General features: G+C 35.1%; 2 protein-coding genes across 2 annotated transcripts; one reads left to right on the forward strand and one right to left on the reverse strand.

Annotated features, from left to right (window-relative positions):
- Positions 1 to 573: 573 nt before the first annotated feature.
- On the forward strand, positions 574 to 7043 carry LOC136061545 (kinesin-like protein KIN-12B). Its single transcript, XM_065778201.1, is given in 9 exon segments — positions 574 to 671; positions 1582 to 1731; positions 1819 to 1948; positions 2979 to 4076; positions 4169 to 4267; positions 4355 to 4507; positions 4574 to 4822; positions 4825 to 5370; positions 6568 to 7043. Coding segments are annotated over 9 exon segments (2784 nt in total). The 3' UTR covers positions 6829 to 7043.
- An 875-nt stretch (positions 7044 to 7918) lies between these two features.
- Positions 7919 to 14841, reverse strand: LOC112039104 (kinesin-like protein KIN-12B). The gene is made up of 9 exons (XM_065778172.1): positions 14276 to 14841; positions 13852 to 13989; positions 13679 to 13762; positions 13462 to 13587; positions 13306 to 13365; positions 13170 to 13223; positions 12994 to 13086; positions 9325 to 9420; positions 7919 to 8221 (listed from the first exon to the last, which is right to left on the reverse strand). Exons 1-9 carry the CDS (start codon positions 14573 to 14575, stop codon positions 7952 to 7954), a joined length of 1221 nt encoding a protein of 406 aa, XP_065634244.1. The 5' UTR covers positions 14576 to 14841; the 3' UTR covers positions 7919 to 7951.
- Between the last annotated feature and the right edge of the window lie 1380 nt (positions 14842 to 16221).

The raw sequence follows: 16221 nt of genomic DNA on the forward strand, positions 1-16221 counted from the left end.
TGCATGTGAACATCAAAGTACATTAAGTAAACTTGTTTTGAGAAAATTTGTAAAACAAAATAGATTTTATAAATTGAATGTCATAAGGGGCAAAACACTTCATATTAATTTTGATACCCCCTTGATTTTATTTATTTTAATTTGAGAGAAAACAAAACAAAACAAAATATAGTAAAAGAGGGAAATGAAAAACGATGAGAAGGGGACCAAAGGAGGTGGTGGAGGAGGGGAAAAGAAAAAAGATGAGAAGTGGACCAAGGAGGAGGTGGTGGAGAAGATAATGAGCTCTAGCTTAACTGGCATCTCCTTCCCTTAGAAGTGCTAGGTGGAGGGTGAGGTCATGGGTTCAAGACCCATCAAGTGCTTGTGTATCTTACCATTAAAAAAGAAAAAAGAAAAAAGAAAACAAGGAGCCCTTGTTAATGGCAAACTGGATTGAGATATCATTGCTCTGAACTTCAATTCCTCATTTCCATGTTTTTGTGGTTCATTAACTGAGGATACTCTGATTTTTGTGGTTATGATTGAGATTAAGATTGACGGTGAGGTTTCAGATTTGAGGGCTTGAAAATAATGACGGTCAAGATTGGAGCAGAGGTACTGAGGGGAGATGCAGGACATGTGGGAATTGAGGGAGAGCTTGAAGAGCATCTCTTCCTGAGCTGCTTGGAGTAGCTTTTCAACCTTCTTGTTATTGAAGAATTGTGTTAAGATAAAAGATGCCTTTTTCTTCTTCTTGATGGCTCTATATAAAACAATTGTGTCTAAATAAATTTTGGAACACGATATGACAAAACATTAATTGTAGCATTTATAAGGCGAAAGTGTGGACATTTTTATTTTGTTCTGAAGCTAATAGTTGTTAGATGTACCACAAAAACAAAGATTTTTTTATGCATGGAATTTCTGTCTTGTGAACTCAGTCATAATATAGATGTTTCAAAAAATGAATTTGACCGTCCTGCAAATTTGTAGCCAAAATATGACCAACTTCAAATATGGAATTTAACTCTTTCAAAACAATCAACCAATTTTTGTATCTATAAAAGAGGGCAAGAAAGAATAGGTGAAACTTTAAATATATTGTTGCAGATAAATTAAGAATTTTGGTTAGTCATTCATCAGAAAAAAAAAAGTAGTCAATATTGCTATGCATATAGCTACTTACACAAAAAGATATGCATATGGCTGTTTTTTGAACTTTTTGAGAATACCACTACCTGACCGCATCTGAGCATACAATTTAGATAATTTTCCTATAGTCACTGCCCAGGCAGGGCTTTTACCAGCATTGTTGACTTCTATTTTTTTAGTTTTTGATTGTACAAGCCAGCATCATCCCATCATATTTGCTAATGATATTGCCACATTTATTTTGTCCGAATTAATGTTTACTCATGACTTTGTTCACTTCTACTATTATATCCTCATGTTGAGCTTCCAGGGAAGAGAGAGAGGAAGGAAGGGGGGGGGGGGGGGGCGGGAGGTGCTTGATGCATTTAGGTTCATTTGTTAATGAGGACTTGTGTGAAAAGAAGCAACTTTTAGTTTTGTTATAATTAGGTTCACTTACTGGTGCAGGAATTTGATAAACATTCTTGCTGAAGTTTCTCAGACGGGAAAGCAGAGGCATATCCCCTATAGAGACTCCAGGCTAACATTTTTGTTGCAGGAGTCTCTTGGGGGAAATGCCAAATTAGCAATGGTCTGTGCTATTTCTCCAGCACAAAGGTAATATTGCTGACCTATTCTTCCCTTGCAGCACCCTTGTTTCTTCTTCTTTTGTGAAATTGAAGTTCACATGCCTCAATATTGCAGCTGTAAGAGTGAAACTTTTAGCACATTGAGATTTGCACAGCGTGCCAAGGCTATTAAGAATAAAGCAGTAGTTAATGAAGTCATGGAGGAAAATGTGAATCACTTGCGTGAAGTGATACGACAACTAAGGGTATATACTTATTCATCTATTTCTATTTCTACTTCTAAATATAAAATTGGATTGTGTACTCTCCAAAATACCCCTAACATACACTTATCATTAATCCTACCCAAAAATAAGAAATGAGATCAAATAACTAAAAACAATTTCACTTCAATATGCATATACCTTTTCTTTTGTGTCATTTTGTTCTCACAAATATGAAGCAACCTTCAAAACACCAACTAGAGGTACTGATACTACTCTCTCTTGCTTTATACATTATATTTAGGTTTAGTTTTGGATTAAATTAGCTCTTCCCACATGGTTGGATATTATTGAGATGGAAATATGGGGGACTTTTGATTGGAGATAGGGATGCTGAAAGGCTAACTTTTATAGCAAATCCATTTAGAGGTCCTTAAGGATTTAATTCTACTTATTTAAATGCTTATGGATTAGGTTAAGCCTACGCACTTTTTTGTGATTGCGTGCATTGATTATTACCTGGACATGGTCCTGCCGCAAATATAAAACCTTGATTTTCTTATTCTATGTATTTCTCTCTTAGTTTTTGTTCTAGAATACCAAGTACTGGCATGTGGAGCCTGCGTGGAACTATTATCATTTATAAGACCAATATCTAATGACTCAAGTGGCATGTCAAACTCATGTAAGATTCACACAGAACATGGTTTTGCTTGCATCTATCGAATCTTATGGGATTCTCACAGCTCATACTTCACAAAATCAGTTGCACAAACTTCATTAAGTTCATATTATGCTCCCCTAATACATGCACATTCACCACATTGTTCTGTATTCATAGCAATTTGGTTGGATGTAATTTTGCAGTTTACTTTTTGATACCCCTATTAGTTTTGGGACTTGAATGGACCAATGCATAAACCCTGAATTGGGATGAAAGGAAAAATATGACAAAGAAAAACAAAAGAGCCTTTGAGCACACATGGGAGGCTGTAGTAATTAATTCTTTTGTGTTTCTCCAATACTCAAAATTAAACATGTGCAGTACATGACTTTGTGTTTGAATCAACAGGATGAACTACATAGGGTTAAGGCAAAAGGCTACAATCCCCATGATTCAGATGGAGGTCATTCAGCGGCATGGATTCGTAGAAGTATGAATCTACTAAAGTCTAGCCTCAGTTGTCCGATAACATTACGTCATGTTGATGATGATGGTGATGAGGAGATGGAAATAGATGAGGAAGCTGTTGAGATTCTCTGTGGGCGAGTGGATAGGCAAATAGCCAGCAGTGATGCTAACAATACAATTGATGTGAGCAAAGAAGAAACAGTAAATTCAGTTTCACAACAGGTTGAGTTTGAAGATTTAAGTGGATGTATCAAGGACCAAATTTCTGAGGATATAGATGTTAAAATGGAAGAAGGAGCATCTGAACAGGATGGCATCATGATTGTTGATTGTGTGGAACCTGTAAATGTGAGGGATAATTCTGTGTGCACTGTCTCTGAACCTCTAAATGGAGTTTCTGCTACCATTTCCAGTGCAGATGCACAGAATGATTTGTCAAATGGATCATTGAATTGTGTGTCTCCTTCTAGCCTCAGCATAGTTCCATCTAATGTATCTCCAGTACTTAAGTCTCCAATTCCAAGTGTTTCACCCAGAATTAGCAGCAGCAGGAAAAGCTTGAGGACTTCATCGATGTTAACTGCTTCCCAAAAAGATCTCGAGGATGACAATAAGTTAGGCCTAGATGCTTCTAATATATCTTTCAAGAAATCTGTGAGAAGCAGCTCCTCTAGTGCTCTGTGTACTCAAAAAAGTAAGAACTTTCTTACACCAACTGCACATTTGGAAGCAAGTATCCGCCAGGGCCTTGAAATTATTGATAGTCAGCGACAAAGTTCAGCACTAAGGCGGTCATCATTCAGATTTCCATTCAAACCTGAAGAATCCAAGCCATTTTTACCCGTTGACAAAGTTGATGTGGGTGTGCAAACCTTTCCTGGTGATATATCAGAAGAAAATTCAGTCATATTTACATGTAGTAGTTGCAAGAATAGAATGCAGCTAGAGGTCAAAGAGGCTTATGACAGTTCAAACCTACAGATAGTACCTGTAGATGGTTCAGAGTCTGCTGACAAATTGAAGAATCACGTTCCCAAAGTAAGTCTAGGGAGAGCAGGGTTTCCAAATATTATTCTGGAATCTTCATATGCATGAGTTGGTTGACCCCCTCTTTTTTCCTTTCCAAACAGGCAGTGGAGAAGGTTTTGGCAGGAGCTATCAGGAGAGAAATGGCACTAGAAGATTTCTGTGCAAAGCAAACTTCTGAGATTGTGCAGCTTAACCGTTTGGTAGGTTTCTTTCAAGTTTTGCCAATACCCAACTATAAGCTTTAGTTTCTTCTGGTGATGCATGACCTCTTCATTTGTCATTTACAGGTGCAACAATACAAGCATGAGAGGGAATGCAATGCCATAATAGCACAGACAAGGGAGGATAAAATTCTTCGCCTCGAGAACCTTATGGATGGTGTTTTACCCACTGAGGAGTTCATGGAGGAAGAGCTAGCATCCCTCACACATGAGCATAAGGTAAAAATTTATTCTCAAAGTTCATTATTCAGTATATTGTGCGTATATCTTACATATCATCTTCAGATTTTAAAGGAGAAATATGAGAATCATCCTGAAGTTTTAAGAACAAAAATCGAGTTAAAAAGAGCTCAAGATGAGCTGGAACATTATCGAAATTTCTTCGATATGGGTGAGAGGGAAGTGTTGTTGGAAGAGATTGAAGATTTGAGAAGCCAGCTACAATATTACATAGACTCTTCATCCACTGCGTCTCGAAAGCAAAGTCCCATACTGCAGTTGACTTATCCATGTGAGCCCAATTCTGCTCCCCCCCTCTTAGTGCGGAGTCAACCGAAGAGAGTGCTGAGGCAAAACTTGAACGGGAAAGAAGTCGTTGGACTGAAGCGGAGAGCAGATGGATTTCTCTTTCTGAAGAATTGAGAGTTGAACTTGAAGCTAGCAGATCTCTAGCCGAAAAGAGAAAGCAAGAACTGGAAACTGAGAGGAAATGTGCTGAAGAGCTAAATGAAGCAATGCAGATGGCCATGGAGGGGCACGCACGCATGCTGGAAGCATATGCAGATTTGGAAGAGAAGCATATTCAGTTGCTTGCAAGGCATAGGAAGATTCAAGAAGGAACAGAGGATGTCAAGAAAGCAGCTGCTAAAGCAGGAGTTAGGGGAGCTGAGTCCAAGTTCATAAATGCCCTTGCTGCAGAAATTTCAGCATTAAGGGTAGAAAAAGAAAAAGAAAGGAGATATCTTAGGGATGAGAACAAAGGACTTCAGGCTCAATTGAGAGACACTGCAGAGGCTGTGCAGGCTGCAGGAGAATTGCTTGCACGGCTAAAAGAATCAGAAGAGGCTGTTGCTGCTTCCCAGGTGAGTTTGTGTAGCTTTTCATTTTTTTTGATACTTTATTACTTTGTCTATTTTTTTATATTAATGTTGAATAAAGTATGTATAGATGCAAAAAAATTTCTCTATAAATGTTTATATGCAATGAGTGTATATATGACTTGGTAATATCCATATCATTGTGCAAACAAAGCATTTATTTGTTTTTATTTGGTAAGCTACCATGTACTCAATCAAACCCCCGTTTGCACCCTCCACCACACTAATACTTACAACCTGAAATTGTTTGTATTGGTAGGTTACACATATACCCAATGGGTTTAACTTTTGAACCCTTGAACCCCCAACCTTACTCTCATCTCTGTTCTGAAGTGGGGAGATGGCATTTGAGTTAGAGCTAATTGGCATAGCACAATGAATGCATTCCCTTTCATGAAAATTTCTATACAATATCTGGGTGAAAGACCATGTAATGATATATGCTTATAGGGTCAAGCACTTCTGTTCAAAATATTGAAACATTCTGCAATCATCAGTGTATTTTCCTCTTCTTCAAAGCTCCATTATTTTGCCTTTCATGTTCTAATAATCTCCTCATGTTGTTTGTTCCCTCTCTCCATCTCATTACTGTTTGGCCAGTAGCATATGGATCCACTCATGCTATCTTTTCTGTACAATAATTTTCTCAATCCAACAGTTACAGTTCAGCTCTCTCAAGCTCATGTTGACCAATAGCTTATGGATCCACTCCTTATACCATCTTTTCTGTACACTTATTTTCTTAATTAATCAGTGACATTTTCTCTCACTTACTCTCTCTGCATTTTACATATGTGCCCTCGTGCATGTTTTTCTTTTTCAACTTTCCCTTTCCATTCTGTAATAAAATTTTATGAATTTGTAAACTTTGTTTAAACACAGAGTTCAGAATTTTACAAGTTTTTTTTTTTTGGTGCTGGGGTTTTACTCAAAAGTAGAGCTGCAAACTCTTGGACTTTAGCTCTATGCTTATTGCTTTATGCTTTAAGAAAACTCTAGGACTCCTGCTCGTGAATTCATATTTGTCATTTCTGCTTATTGCTTTGGATTTGAATGTCTTCATATTTTTGTCTTGGCTTTCTACTTTCCCTAAGTTGGAATTTCCTAAACTCTCTGTGAGTGAAATGAGATTTTTAGTGTGATAAATAAGATTTTACCCTGAATCTTATTAAAAATATGCAGAAGCGAACTATGGAGGCAGAGCAAGAAACTGAGAGGGCCTACAAACAGATTGATAAATTGAAGAAAAATCATGAAAAGGAAATAAGCGCTCTCAATGAGCTCCTTGCGAATTCTCATTTACATAAGGAAGCAAGACAACAACCAGTTTATGATGAGGCATTTGAAGAATATGCATGCGATCATGGTGGTGAAGACGGTGAGTTGCCAAAACTCACAGAAACCTCATCATGGTTCTCTGGTTATGATCGATGCAACATATAGAATGCCTAAAAGTGTAGTTGGTAAAGTTTCTGTTATATAAGTGTACTAACAGTTTCTGTTATATAGCTCCAAAGTCATAGCATAATTTTACTGGTCATCTAGTTGGTAAAGTTTGTGCCAATTTGATTACCAATGTATGTGTTCTCTTATTGACCTTTTCAATTCAGATTCCTGAGTTCATAAGATGTGAATGAATGGTTATATTCTTTTATTCATGCCTACTTGCAGTACAAATTATTTTAACCCTTTTCTTGGTCTCTTGTCCTTATATCCTTCCTGTTCTATCCCACCTGTTGCTTTCTTTGCTTTTGCTGATTGCCAAATCCGTTCACCCTTCATCTTTTTGGCTACGAAATGAGACACGCACATGCAGGTTTTTCATACATTATGCTATGGGTTTTTTTTTAATCCATTTTACTCGCATTCTAAAATGTGGGCTAACCATAATAATTCCAAATTCATAATTGTGGTGGTGTTGATGAATGGAGATGTTATAGCTCGAATGGTTGGATAGGGTGGGACCCAATCTCAGGGACAATGGACCTGTAGGAAGATCTCAAAAATAATAGTAACAAAGTGTTGAAGCTTTAGATTTTATTAATTTGTTTGGTTTGCGTGTCAAGAGGATAGGGGGCAATCGTGAAGTGTATGTCCATGGTTCCTTGGTGTCATACGGAAGGCGGAAACAGAAACTTTACAAGTACTTTACTTAGTAGCCTCCTGATATAGCAGTCTAGTAGTAGTGTATGTCAGGTCAATAGGTCATGGAGACCATTAAACAAGAAGCTTGTGCCATTGTCTTCTCTGATATGTATCTATCCCTACCAGTGGACCATTTCTATTCAAAATGCCAGTTTAACTGGGGATGGATAGATACCAGTAGTAGTGGCTTTTCAAACCCAGCCATTAAATGCCCAATTGGAATTTTGAGAGAGAAGCTGAAACAAGTTAGTTATCGCAATTTAATAAAGGAAAATGGGTTTGAAGGTGACATCTAGGTAAAACCAAGTACCATTTCATTGTAGAGCAGTGATGGGTTGCTCATAAGTGTGTGTGAGGTGTGCAAATAACTGAAACCGTGAGTGTGAGTCGGGTTTCTTTCCGGTTCCAAAATGAGGCAAACCTAATCAATCATAGTTAATTTTGAAGAATTTGTATGTACGGCAATATTGACCAATTGGTAAACTACACCAAAAATGCACCTTTGAATGAAAAACAATAAATGAAAGAGAAATGTTTGACCATACCCAAGTTGTGAAAGTGATCTATTAATATTCCCAGCTTCCTTTAAACGATCCCCTGCTGCACCAGTTAACTTTTGTCGCTCTGAACCAGCTAGATCAACAAGATTTATTCTGCTTGTTTTGCAGGTGCTTAAACCATCTGCCTTGCTCTGCAAAAAGGATGGTTTAATTTAAAATCCCTCCAGCAACTATTCAGGACAGGAACAATAAAGAAACAGAGGCATTTACAGTTTGCATTTTTTGTTAAAGCATCCAATCCAAAATCTAAAATTGTAAGGAAGTGGGTAAAAATATATATTGATTGGGATAAAACGTAACACACCCCCTTGCAGGCAGGCCTGCCTAACAACCAACACCAAATTATGGATATCACAGACAAAAGACATCCTCATTAAGGGTTTCACATGATTTTTTATTTTTATTTTTGGTAAGGTAAAATTTTCCACACAAATTGATACCAATGACATCTCGATCTAACTATGCTCTGATAGCATCTTTTTTGATAAATTAGGCTCTGATAGGATCTTAAAAACAATCCAACCCCAAAGACTGAAGCTGTTTGAAAATGGACCAACCATGTATATGTAGCTCAGTAGCACCAAACATTGTTCTGCAGAATTTTATACCATTCTAATTAGCAAGTTCATTATCAAATACTCAAGTCAATAACTTCACAAAATTCCTTCTCAGTAAGCTAGGAAAATCCTGTGTTTTTTTTCTTTTCTTTTTTATTTTATAAATCTATAACAGAATAAAGTCTGACTCATACTTTAAAAATAGCAATTAATGACCCAATCATCTATGGTTCCAGACACAGGACAAACCAAAACGATACACAATAAAATTGAAAAACAGAAAATAGTGATAGAGAACCTGGGAGTCAGCACGAAGTAAGGGAAAACTGTTTAGATCAACACTTAGAGTTGAATGGAGTTGGCACCATTCAACACTTACAGGGACAATTTCAATAGAAATTTATTCATAAAAATAGTCCCTCCTTCATTGGAGTAAATTCTAACTGACCCTATTTCTAAATTGCTTATTACAAAAATACCCTTGAATTTAAATCAATAATAAACCTAATTAAATACAAGGGCCTAAAATAAAATACAATTAGCCAATAAACATGCAATTGATTCCAAAATTAAACAAGACCAAATAAAAATTTATTTGAGCTTCCCAAATCAGTTCTCATACATTTTTTTTTTTTTGGATAAGTACACATCAGTTCTCAAACATGAATAGTCTTTACCTTGCATCGGGATTCAACAACACAAGTAAAAACAGTATGTGAGCGGGAACTCTCTGCATTAATACTAGTTGCACCTGTCCTCCTGTTTGACAAACCCTGCATTATTTATTCAGTAGTTATAAATATGATGCTTGAAGAAAAATAAACAAATCACAAAATATAAACCATTTTATCTAAATAACAATGCTGAAAAATAGGAAATAAATTGGACCATCTTTGACATTAAATGGATCAAGTTATCAAATGTATGAGCTGTTAGCTTGAAAATATTCTTTCTAAATAACAATACATTTTTTAATTAATCTTGCTAATGGAAAGCCTTATGTGTACACCTCATAAACAAGGAAAGAATCCAGATATGAGATATTTTCTTCATGTTAGCCTTACCTTATCTTTATCTTTATCTCATCTATTAAATAGAGCTTATGGCTTAACATGCTTGAGCCCTACACCTCAACATTCCAGCACTGAGATGCTTGGGGCCTAGGCCACTTTAAGTTTTTAAATGTTCAATACCTCAAAGTGAAGAAGAAAGGTGTGTTTTTAAGAATGACAGCCTTACAATCAAACCTGTGAAATTCCTTTGCCTTTTGGGCTAAAAATTATACAATATGTATATATATATAAAACTTTTAATGCTCACTACCACTTGTTATTGTTAATTAACATAAATCTAAAGTATTAAGCTTCTTAACATAAAGCTGCAGCAACATTCTGAATTACCTAGTTAAGCTTCCTAACATAATGCTGCGGCAACATTCTGCATCAATGCAATCCCTTAATTGAGGATAAGAACGTTGAATTACCTTATTCAGTTAGGTCCTTCCCTTTTTTATTGTTAATAGGTAATTTAGGGAGCAAAGCTAGAAGTTAAAGGCAGTATTTATCCATTCAAAACTTGATCCTGAGCCTAGATAGCAACCACCACCATGATTGAAGTTAATATGGGAAGCATCAATACCAATACAAGATACACAGAGAAATGGAAATTCTTGAAAACCAGGATACATACACACACGCGCACACACACAAGTAAGGTCAGGTATCCAAGAGTAGTGTGTGTGTATTAAAAACCTTTGGATGCCTAGCCTCACTTGTGAGAGGAGGAAGTGTTCATTGGCAAAAATAGGATATATGATAATCAATTAATTAATCTAAATTTTCAGGCATATTTCATGTTATCAAATTTTAAAATAAATAACGAGCATCGAAACCTTCAAAAAAATATAACATTTTCAAAATACGCAAATGCACTTAGCCTAAAATATACTTCATCTCTAATTGACCCTCGATTATAAAACTAAGTGTCAGCCAGGTAAAACTAGTGTTAGTAAATGTGTCAAGCGCACAACCCTCTTGGAGCCTAGGTGCAAAGTGCAATAATGTACCTGATTGAAATGAAGTGCACATTGTTTTAAACATAATATATACTAATTTCTAATAAAAAGATATATAATTATAATTAAAAAAAAATAAGTTAAGAAACTCAAAATAGTAATGTATTTTGCTAATTAGCTTAAATGGATAGTACAACTGCACAATTTATGAGTTCATATTTTATATAATTTATTCAATTTCTTAAAAATGATATAAGTAAAATTGAAAACAAGTATTAAAGAACAACAATATAATAATAATCTACTCAGAAAGTTTAAATATAACATTTTGTATAATTTTCTTGTACTTTAAAAAACATAACCCAAATAGCTAATGATCAAATGAAAATAATCCAAAATGCAAAGACCACAAGAATAGTAAATCATACTTGTTTATGTATTTCGATATGTAAACAAAACATTGTTTGTGTAATACAACACCTTAATAATAATGTTTTTTTAATAAACCAATGTCCATGTCATTTAGGAGTTAATTTTAATGGTTCATACTTTTTTTTTTAGCAAAGAAATAAAAAAGTGCACCAAACATGCAGGGCTGTTAAGAAGCAAAGTCAAGCCAAATATTAAAAGTTCAAGCTTGTTCATTTAATTTTTTTTACAAACAAAATTTTATGTTCAAGCTTGTCTCATTCTCTTGTCAAGCAAGCTCGAGCTTGTTTGCAAGCTTCTTGATTAACTTATTTTTTTCTTATATACAGTGAAACCATAACTAAAATGTTTTACCTCTTCACAATTCCATGAACTTTTACAACAAATAGACTATTTATATCGTCAATAAGCTACAAATAATAATTTAATATCACATGAACCTATTAACAAACTTATACAATCCAATTTCAAGCCTATATAAATACATTTTCAAACAAGTATACATATAAAAATATAATATTATATTATATATAGTCAAATCAAGCCCTCATGTTCACAAGCTTGTTCATGACACATTCTTATATTTGAGCTTGGTTTGTTTAATAATCAAGCATAAACTTAAGGCTTGAACTTGACTTATTTTCTAAACAAACGAACATAAACAAGATTTTTCCCAAGCTAAGCTTGAGTTGTTCATAAACAACTTGGTTCATTTACAACCCTTTCGTGCATTTTGCTTATTCAAAAAGTGCTAGAAAAGCATGCTTCATTAAATGAGCTTCGCTTCGACCAAGCAAAGCTTTAAACCTTAAGGCTTTGATCTATAAGCTTTAAGCGCGCTTTTAATAAAACTAGACTCTAAAAACAGACTCTATTATCTCCCATTTGCATCACAAACTCCTTCAAAGCTCAAGCACAGATGCAACAAAACCCATCAACCCCCATGAGCAGAAAAGCATGATTGGTTGTGAGTAGGTATTAGATCAATGTGTGCGTGTGTATGTGAGAGAGAGAGAGAGAGAGAGAGAGACTGCTGAATAACTAGACAAGGATTTCGACTCTTTCAAAGCGAGTCCAACTAGTTTTTCCCCCCAATTTGAGCAACTCCAGCATCAAGATCGTATCAAGATTTTGAGCAACTCCAGCTTCAAGATTGCATCAAGACAGTGTCTTGACTGTGTCCACAACACATCTAGACTGAATCCAAAATTTAAAATATTTTTTTTAGTCTCCAGCCATATCCGAGGAGAATCCATGTCCAATACGTATCATACACCAACATGCCAAGGGTAATGTCATATCCATACTTCCTGATGCAATTTCTTTCACTTCTTTTTTGATTCATTGAGAAACAGAACTTGCGTTTGTTATTGCCACTCCTTGAATTTCTATTTCTAATGGAGAAATTCATACAATCGAAAATTAATATAAAAAATATTACTCTTGAAGAAGTTTCAAACCATAATTCCTATAAAAAAAATGTTTGAAAAGTTGAAATATCATATGAATAAAAAGGTTTCAACAATTTGACAGTCTAAAAATACTGCTCTTTATTGTAGCAATAATAAAATATAGAGTAACCTATCCTCACACAAAAGTTCAACCCTTTGAGATGTTTTCCATGTAACTGAACATGAATTATCCAATAAAAACTACTGGCTGAGAATCAAGTATCAGTATCTATATTTATCAAATTAACAAAATGAAATTATTTTATTTCATTTGCAAAGCACGTGTGTATGATCAAATGTTTCATTCTCAACAAACAGTTAGGAACAGGACTCTAAATACACTGCTCAAAAAATTCTCTTCTGTGTATACTCACAGTAAAGTCACAAACACCATAACACAAATATGTATTCATGCTATGCCTACAGTAGAAAAAGTATAACAAAGAGCAAACCTTTATCAAGAGCCTCGTCACATCCTTCATTGTACCTACATACTCCTCTGTGAGATTTTCAACATAGACGCCAGATTTGACATCTTCTCTTATCTGGGAGAATGAAAGAAAAGACCTAAGAAGACCAGCTTTGTAGCATAAAAATGATAGGTGAAATATTTATGAGTTCCTTCTACCTGGAGATTTCTTTGATTTGGATCCAACAAATCTGTGATTTGTTCATTGTAAATCTGCAATAAATTGAAAAGTCAAGTGGCATATCCTATAAGCAGGTCCAGTATACCAAAAGGAACCAGTTTATAATCACCCAACCTCAAGAAAAGAACAGTGACATTGATAGTTAAGTTTTTCCTCAGCGCGCTTGATTTGCTCCTATTATAAAAACACAAAAGCACAATTAGGACTATAGTTCAATACTGTGATATACGCTTCAATGGGCTCAATAAATAAGAGAATCAATCAGCTCACCTCATTTATGCGGGCAAATAGTCTCTCAAAAACACGAGGGGTTAACCCTCCTTGATCACTGGATAAGTTTTCTTCCAACAAGGCATTGGCCGGACCCCAAATGGTATAAGTCTTTCCGCTTCCCGTCTAACAAAATTAAGACATAGAGAAAATATTAATAGCATCATTATACATAACACAAAATCCGAAAGAGAAACAAAAGCAATCTAAAAGATACCTGTCCATAAGCAAATACAGAACTATTGAATCCAGCCATACAATTTTCGATAAGAGGTGCTCCTACAAGTTGGAAGATATCTTCCTGCAAATAAGATAACATTTATTCAGCAGTCAAATACCATCAATCATTTAATTCAAACCTGAAAACAATCATATCAATAAGGATCGTGCCTGTGTTGCTTCAACATCAGCAACTGAGTCGAATGTGAAAGTTTGTCCATTAATCAATAACGAATCACCAGAAATCTTCTGAACTATCAAATCACCTTCATCCCGATCCTTGTGTGGTGGACGCATTCGGACTACCACCTAAACATGTTCAACAAAGATCCTCCAGAAATCAGTGAAAATAGTAATGCTATATTCAGCTAATGAAAAAATGTTAGTAAATTCGAAGACATGAAAATCTATAAAGCTCATTCTCATTCTATAACTATTTCTCATCAACAGGAAAAGAAAAAAACAATGGTCATAAAACACAATAAATGATTTCCTCTCTTTTCCTTCGATTTCTAAGCAGCCAAACATAAGTTCAGTAAAAATGAGATTCAAAATTTCTAAGGAAAACCCTAGGGTTCACGATTGGGAGGAGTACCTGAACGCCGGAATCAGAAGCTGAGTTCTCAGTCCCGGACTCAAAGCTGAGCTTCCTTTTGTGAGAATTTGAAGGAGGTGGCCTCGGCGGCAATGGACTCTTCAATTTGGCCGCCATAGCCGGCGATGGCTTGGATTCGGAGGGGATGGAGGTCAGATCGAACGGCGGCGCATTCTCCTTTGCCGATTTAGACTTCCGAGACGGGCGTGGCTTGGCGGAGCTAGGGCTCGGCGACGACGCTGGATCGGCGGAATTTGCCTCCCTCAAGATCGCGTTTCTCGGTAGCATGAAGTGCTTCATCGCGAACACAGATCTCACAGAGAGAAAAAGAACTTTCTAGAGAGAGAGAGAGAGATAATGTGTGTGGAAATGAGAGAGAGTAGGGTTTGGTAGGACAAGGAAGCGAAAGAGAAGGATGGGAGAGATAGATAGATGTAGCCGTTGAAGGAAGAGGGAGAGAGAATTTGAATTTAGGGGAATTGTGAGAAAAGCACGTGTGTAGGGTCTTTTTTATTTACATTTATTTTTTGGTTGAGAGAGAGAGAGATAATAAAACAAATCAAACAAAGTTTTTTGAATTCGTGTTGGATCTGGAGTGGAGCGTTGCGAATTGCGATGGACTTTGGAGGAACCCGTTACGAATAAGTAAGGTAGAAATGCCCTTCATTGATTGCTGGAATGCTTACGTGGACGGCCCAGATTCTAAATGCACTTTTGGTCCGTAATTTTTAGTTACGCCAAAAGCTAAGAATCATGTCTATTTTTGTTCCTGTCATGTGCAAGTAAATGATGACGTGGTTAATATAAAAAATATATATTAATTTTTAAAAAATATTATGTCAGTATTTAAATAAATAAAAAATTACAAAAAAATTAAAAACAAAATTCTGAATTTATAATTTTTTTAAATTTAATTAAGACAGTTAAATTGATTTTTTTATTCCTTCCTTTTTTCGGAAGAACTTATTCATTTTTTTTGTGTTCTTCCCCCTACCTGTACAGGAAATCCAATAAAAATTATAAGATGTGGAAAAAAAAAAAGTAAAAATATAGTAGGTTTCTCTCAAGAGATTAAATGGAAAAAAAAATATTTAATATAGCAAAAATTTTGAGTTATTTATTTTGGGTTATTTTATTCTATTGAAATAACCTAACAATGCCACTAAAAGTTAAAATAAAATAACCTGATCATATCACCATGTCTTAAAAAATAATTTATCTTTTAATTAACCCTCACTTTTTGATATAATTTATTCTCTTTCTTCTTTAATTTGTTAATCATGTCTTTTAAATTTTTGTTTTGAAGAGATTCTTGAAAGAAAGAAAAAAAAAAAATTCCTTGTCGTTTAATGTATATTAAAAACAGGTCTCAAACATCTTTTAATTCGTTGTATTTTTTTTTTAATTTCCATTTAACGTTTTGAGAAAAACCTTTGATTTTTTTATGTAGTTCATTCTCTTTCTTTCTTTTATTTTTCACATCTTATAATTTTTATTGTAATTCTTGTATAGGTAGGCGATTTTGGTCTTGAAGTTTAAGTTGGAAATGAAAAGTTAGGTTAGTTTTGTATTCATATTTTATAATTTGTGATTTTGGCATTGACCAATGGGCTAAAATATTAGATTTTCGTCAACTTTGACCAAGTTTAACCAAGTTTAACCTAAGGTTGACTCTCGATGGCACCAAAAACTCTAATTTTGATTCAACTATCAGAATGGGTTGGAACCAGTGTCATTGCAAAGATTATTGAATTCTTTTTCCAACGACTATTCATGGGTCAAAATCGGAGTTAAAATGGTTGAGATATCTTGAAAATTGTGTTTGATGCAATATTTCGCTTCTTGAGGCCATAACTTCTGATCCAGCCGTTGGAATTTCAATTTTTTAAGTGTTCTGAAAACTAGACATCCATAACTTTCTAGAGACACCAAGATCAGCTTAATCG

This window comes from Quercus suber, unplaced genomic scaffold, assembly GCF_002906115.3.
Source record: "Quercus suber isolate HL8 unplaced genomic scaffold, Cork oak 2.0 scaffold_175, whole genome shotgun sequence".
NCBI classification, from domain to species: domain Eukaryota; kingdom Viridiplantae; phylum Streptophyta; class Magnoliopsida; order Fagales; family Fagaceae; genus Quercus; species Quercus suber.

Bases quoted from the DNA above. Each gene is read 5' to 3' on its own strand.
- LOC112039104 (XM_065778172.1), bottom strand. From the start codon at position 14,575: ATGAAGCACTTCATGCTACCGAGAAACGCGATCTTGAGGGAGGCAAAT. The intron at 13,366-13,461 runs GTGAGCTGATTG...TTTTTATAATAG, and splicing joins TATTTGCCCGCATAAATGAG to GAGCAAATCAAGCGCGCTGA. The intron at 9,421-12,993 runs GTTTGCTCTTTG...TAAATAATGCAG, and splicing joins TGACGAGGCTCTTGATAAAG to GGTTTGTCAAACAGGAGGAC.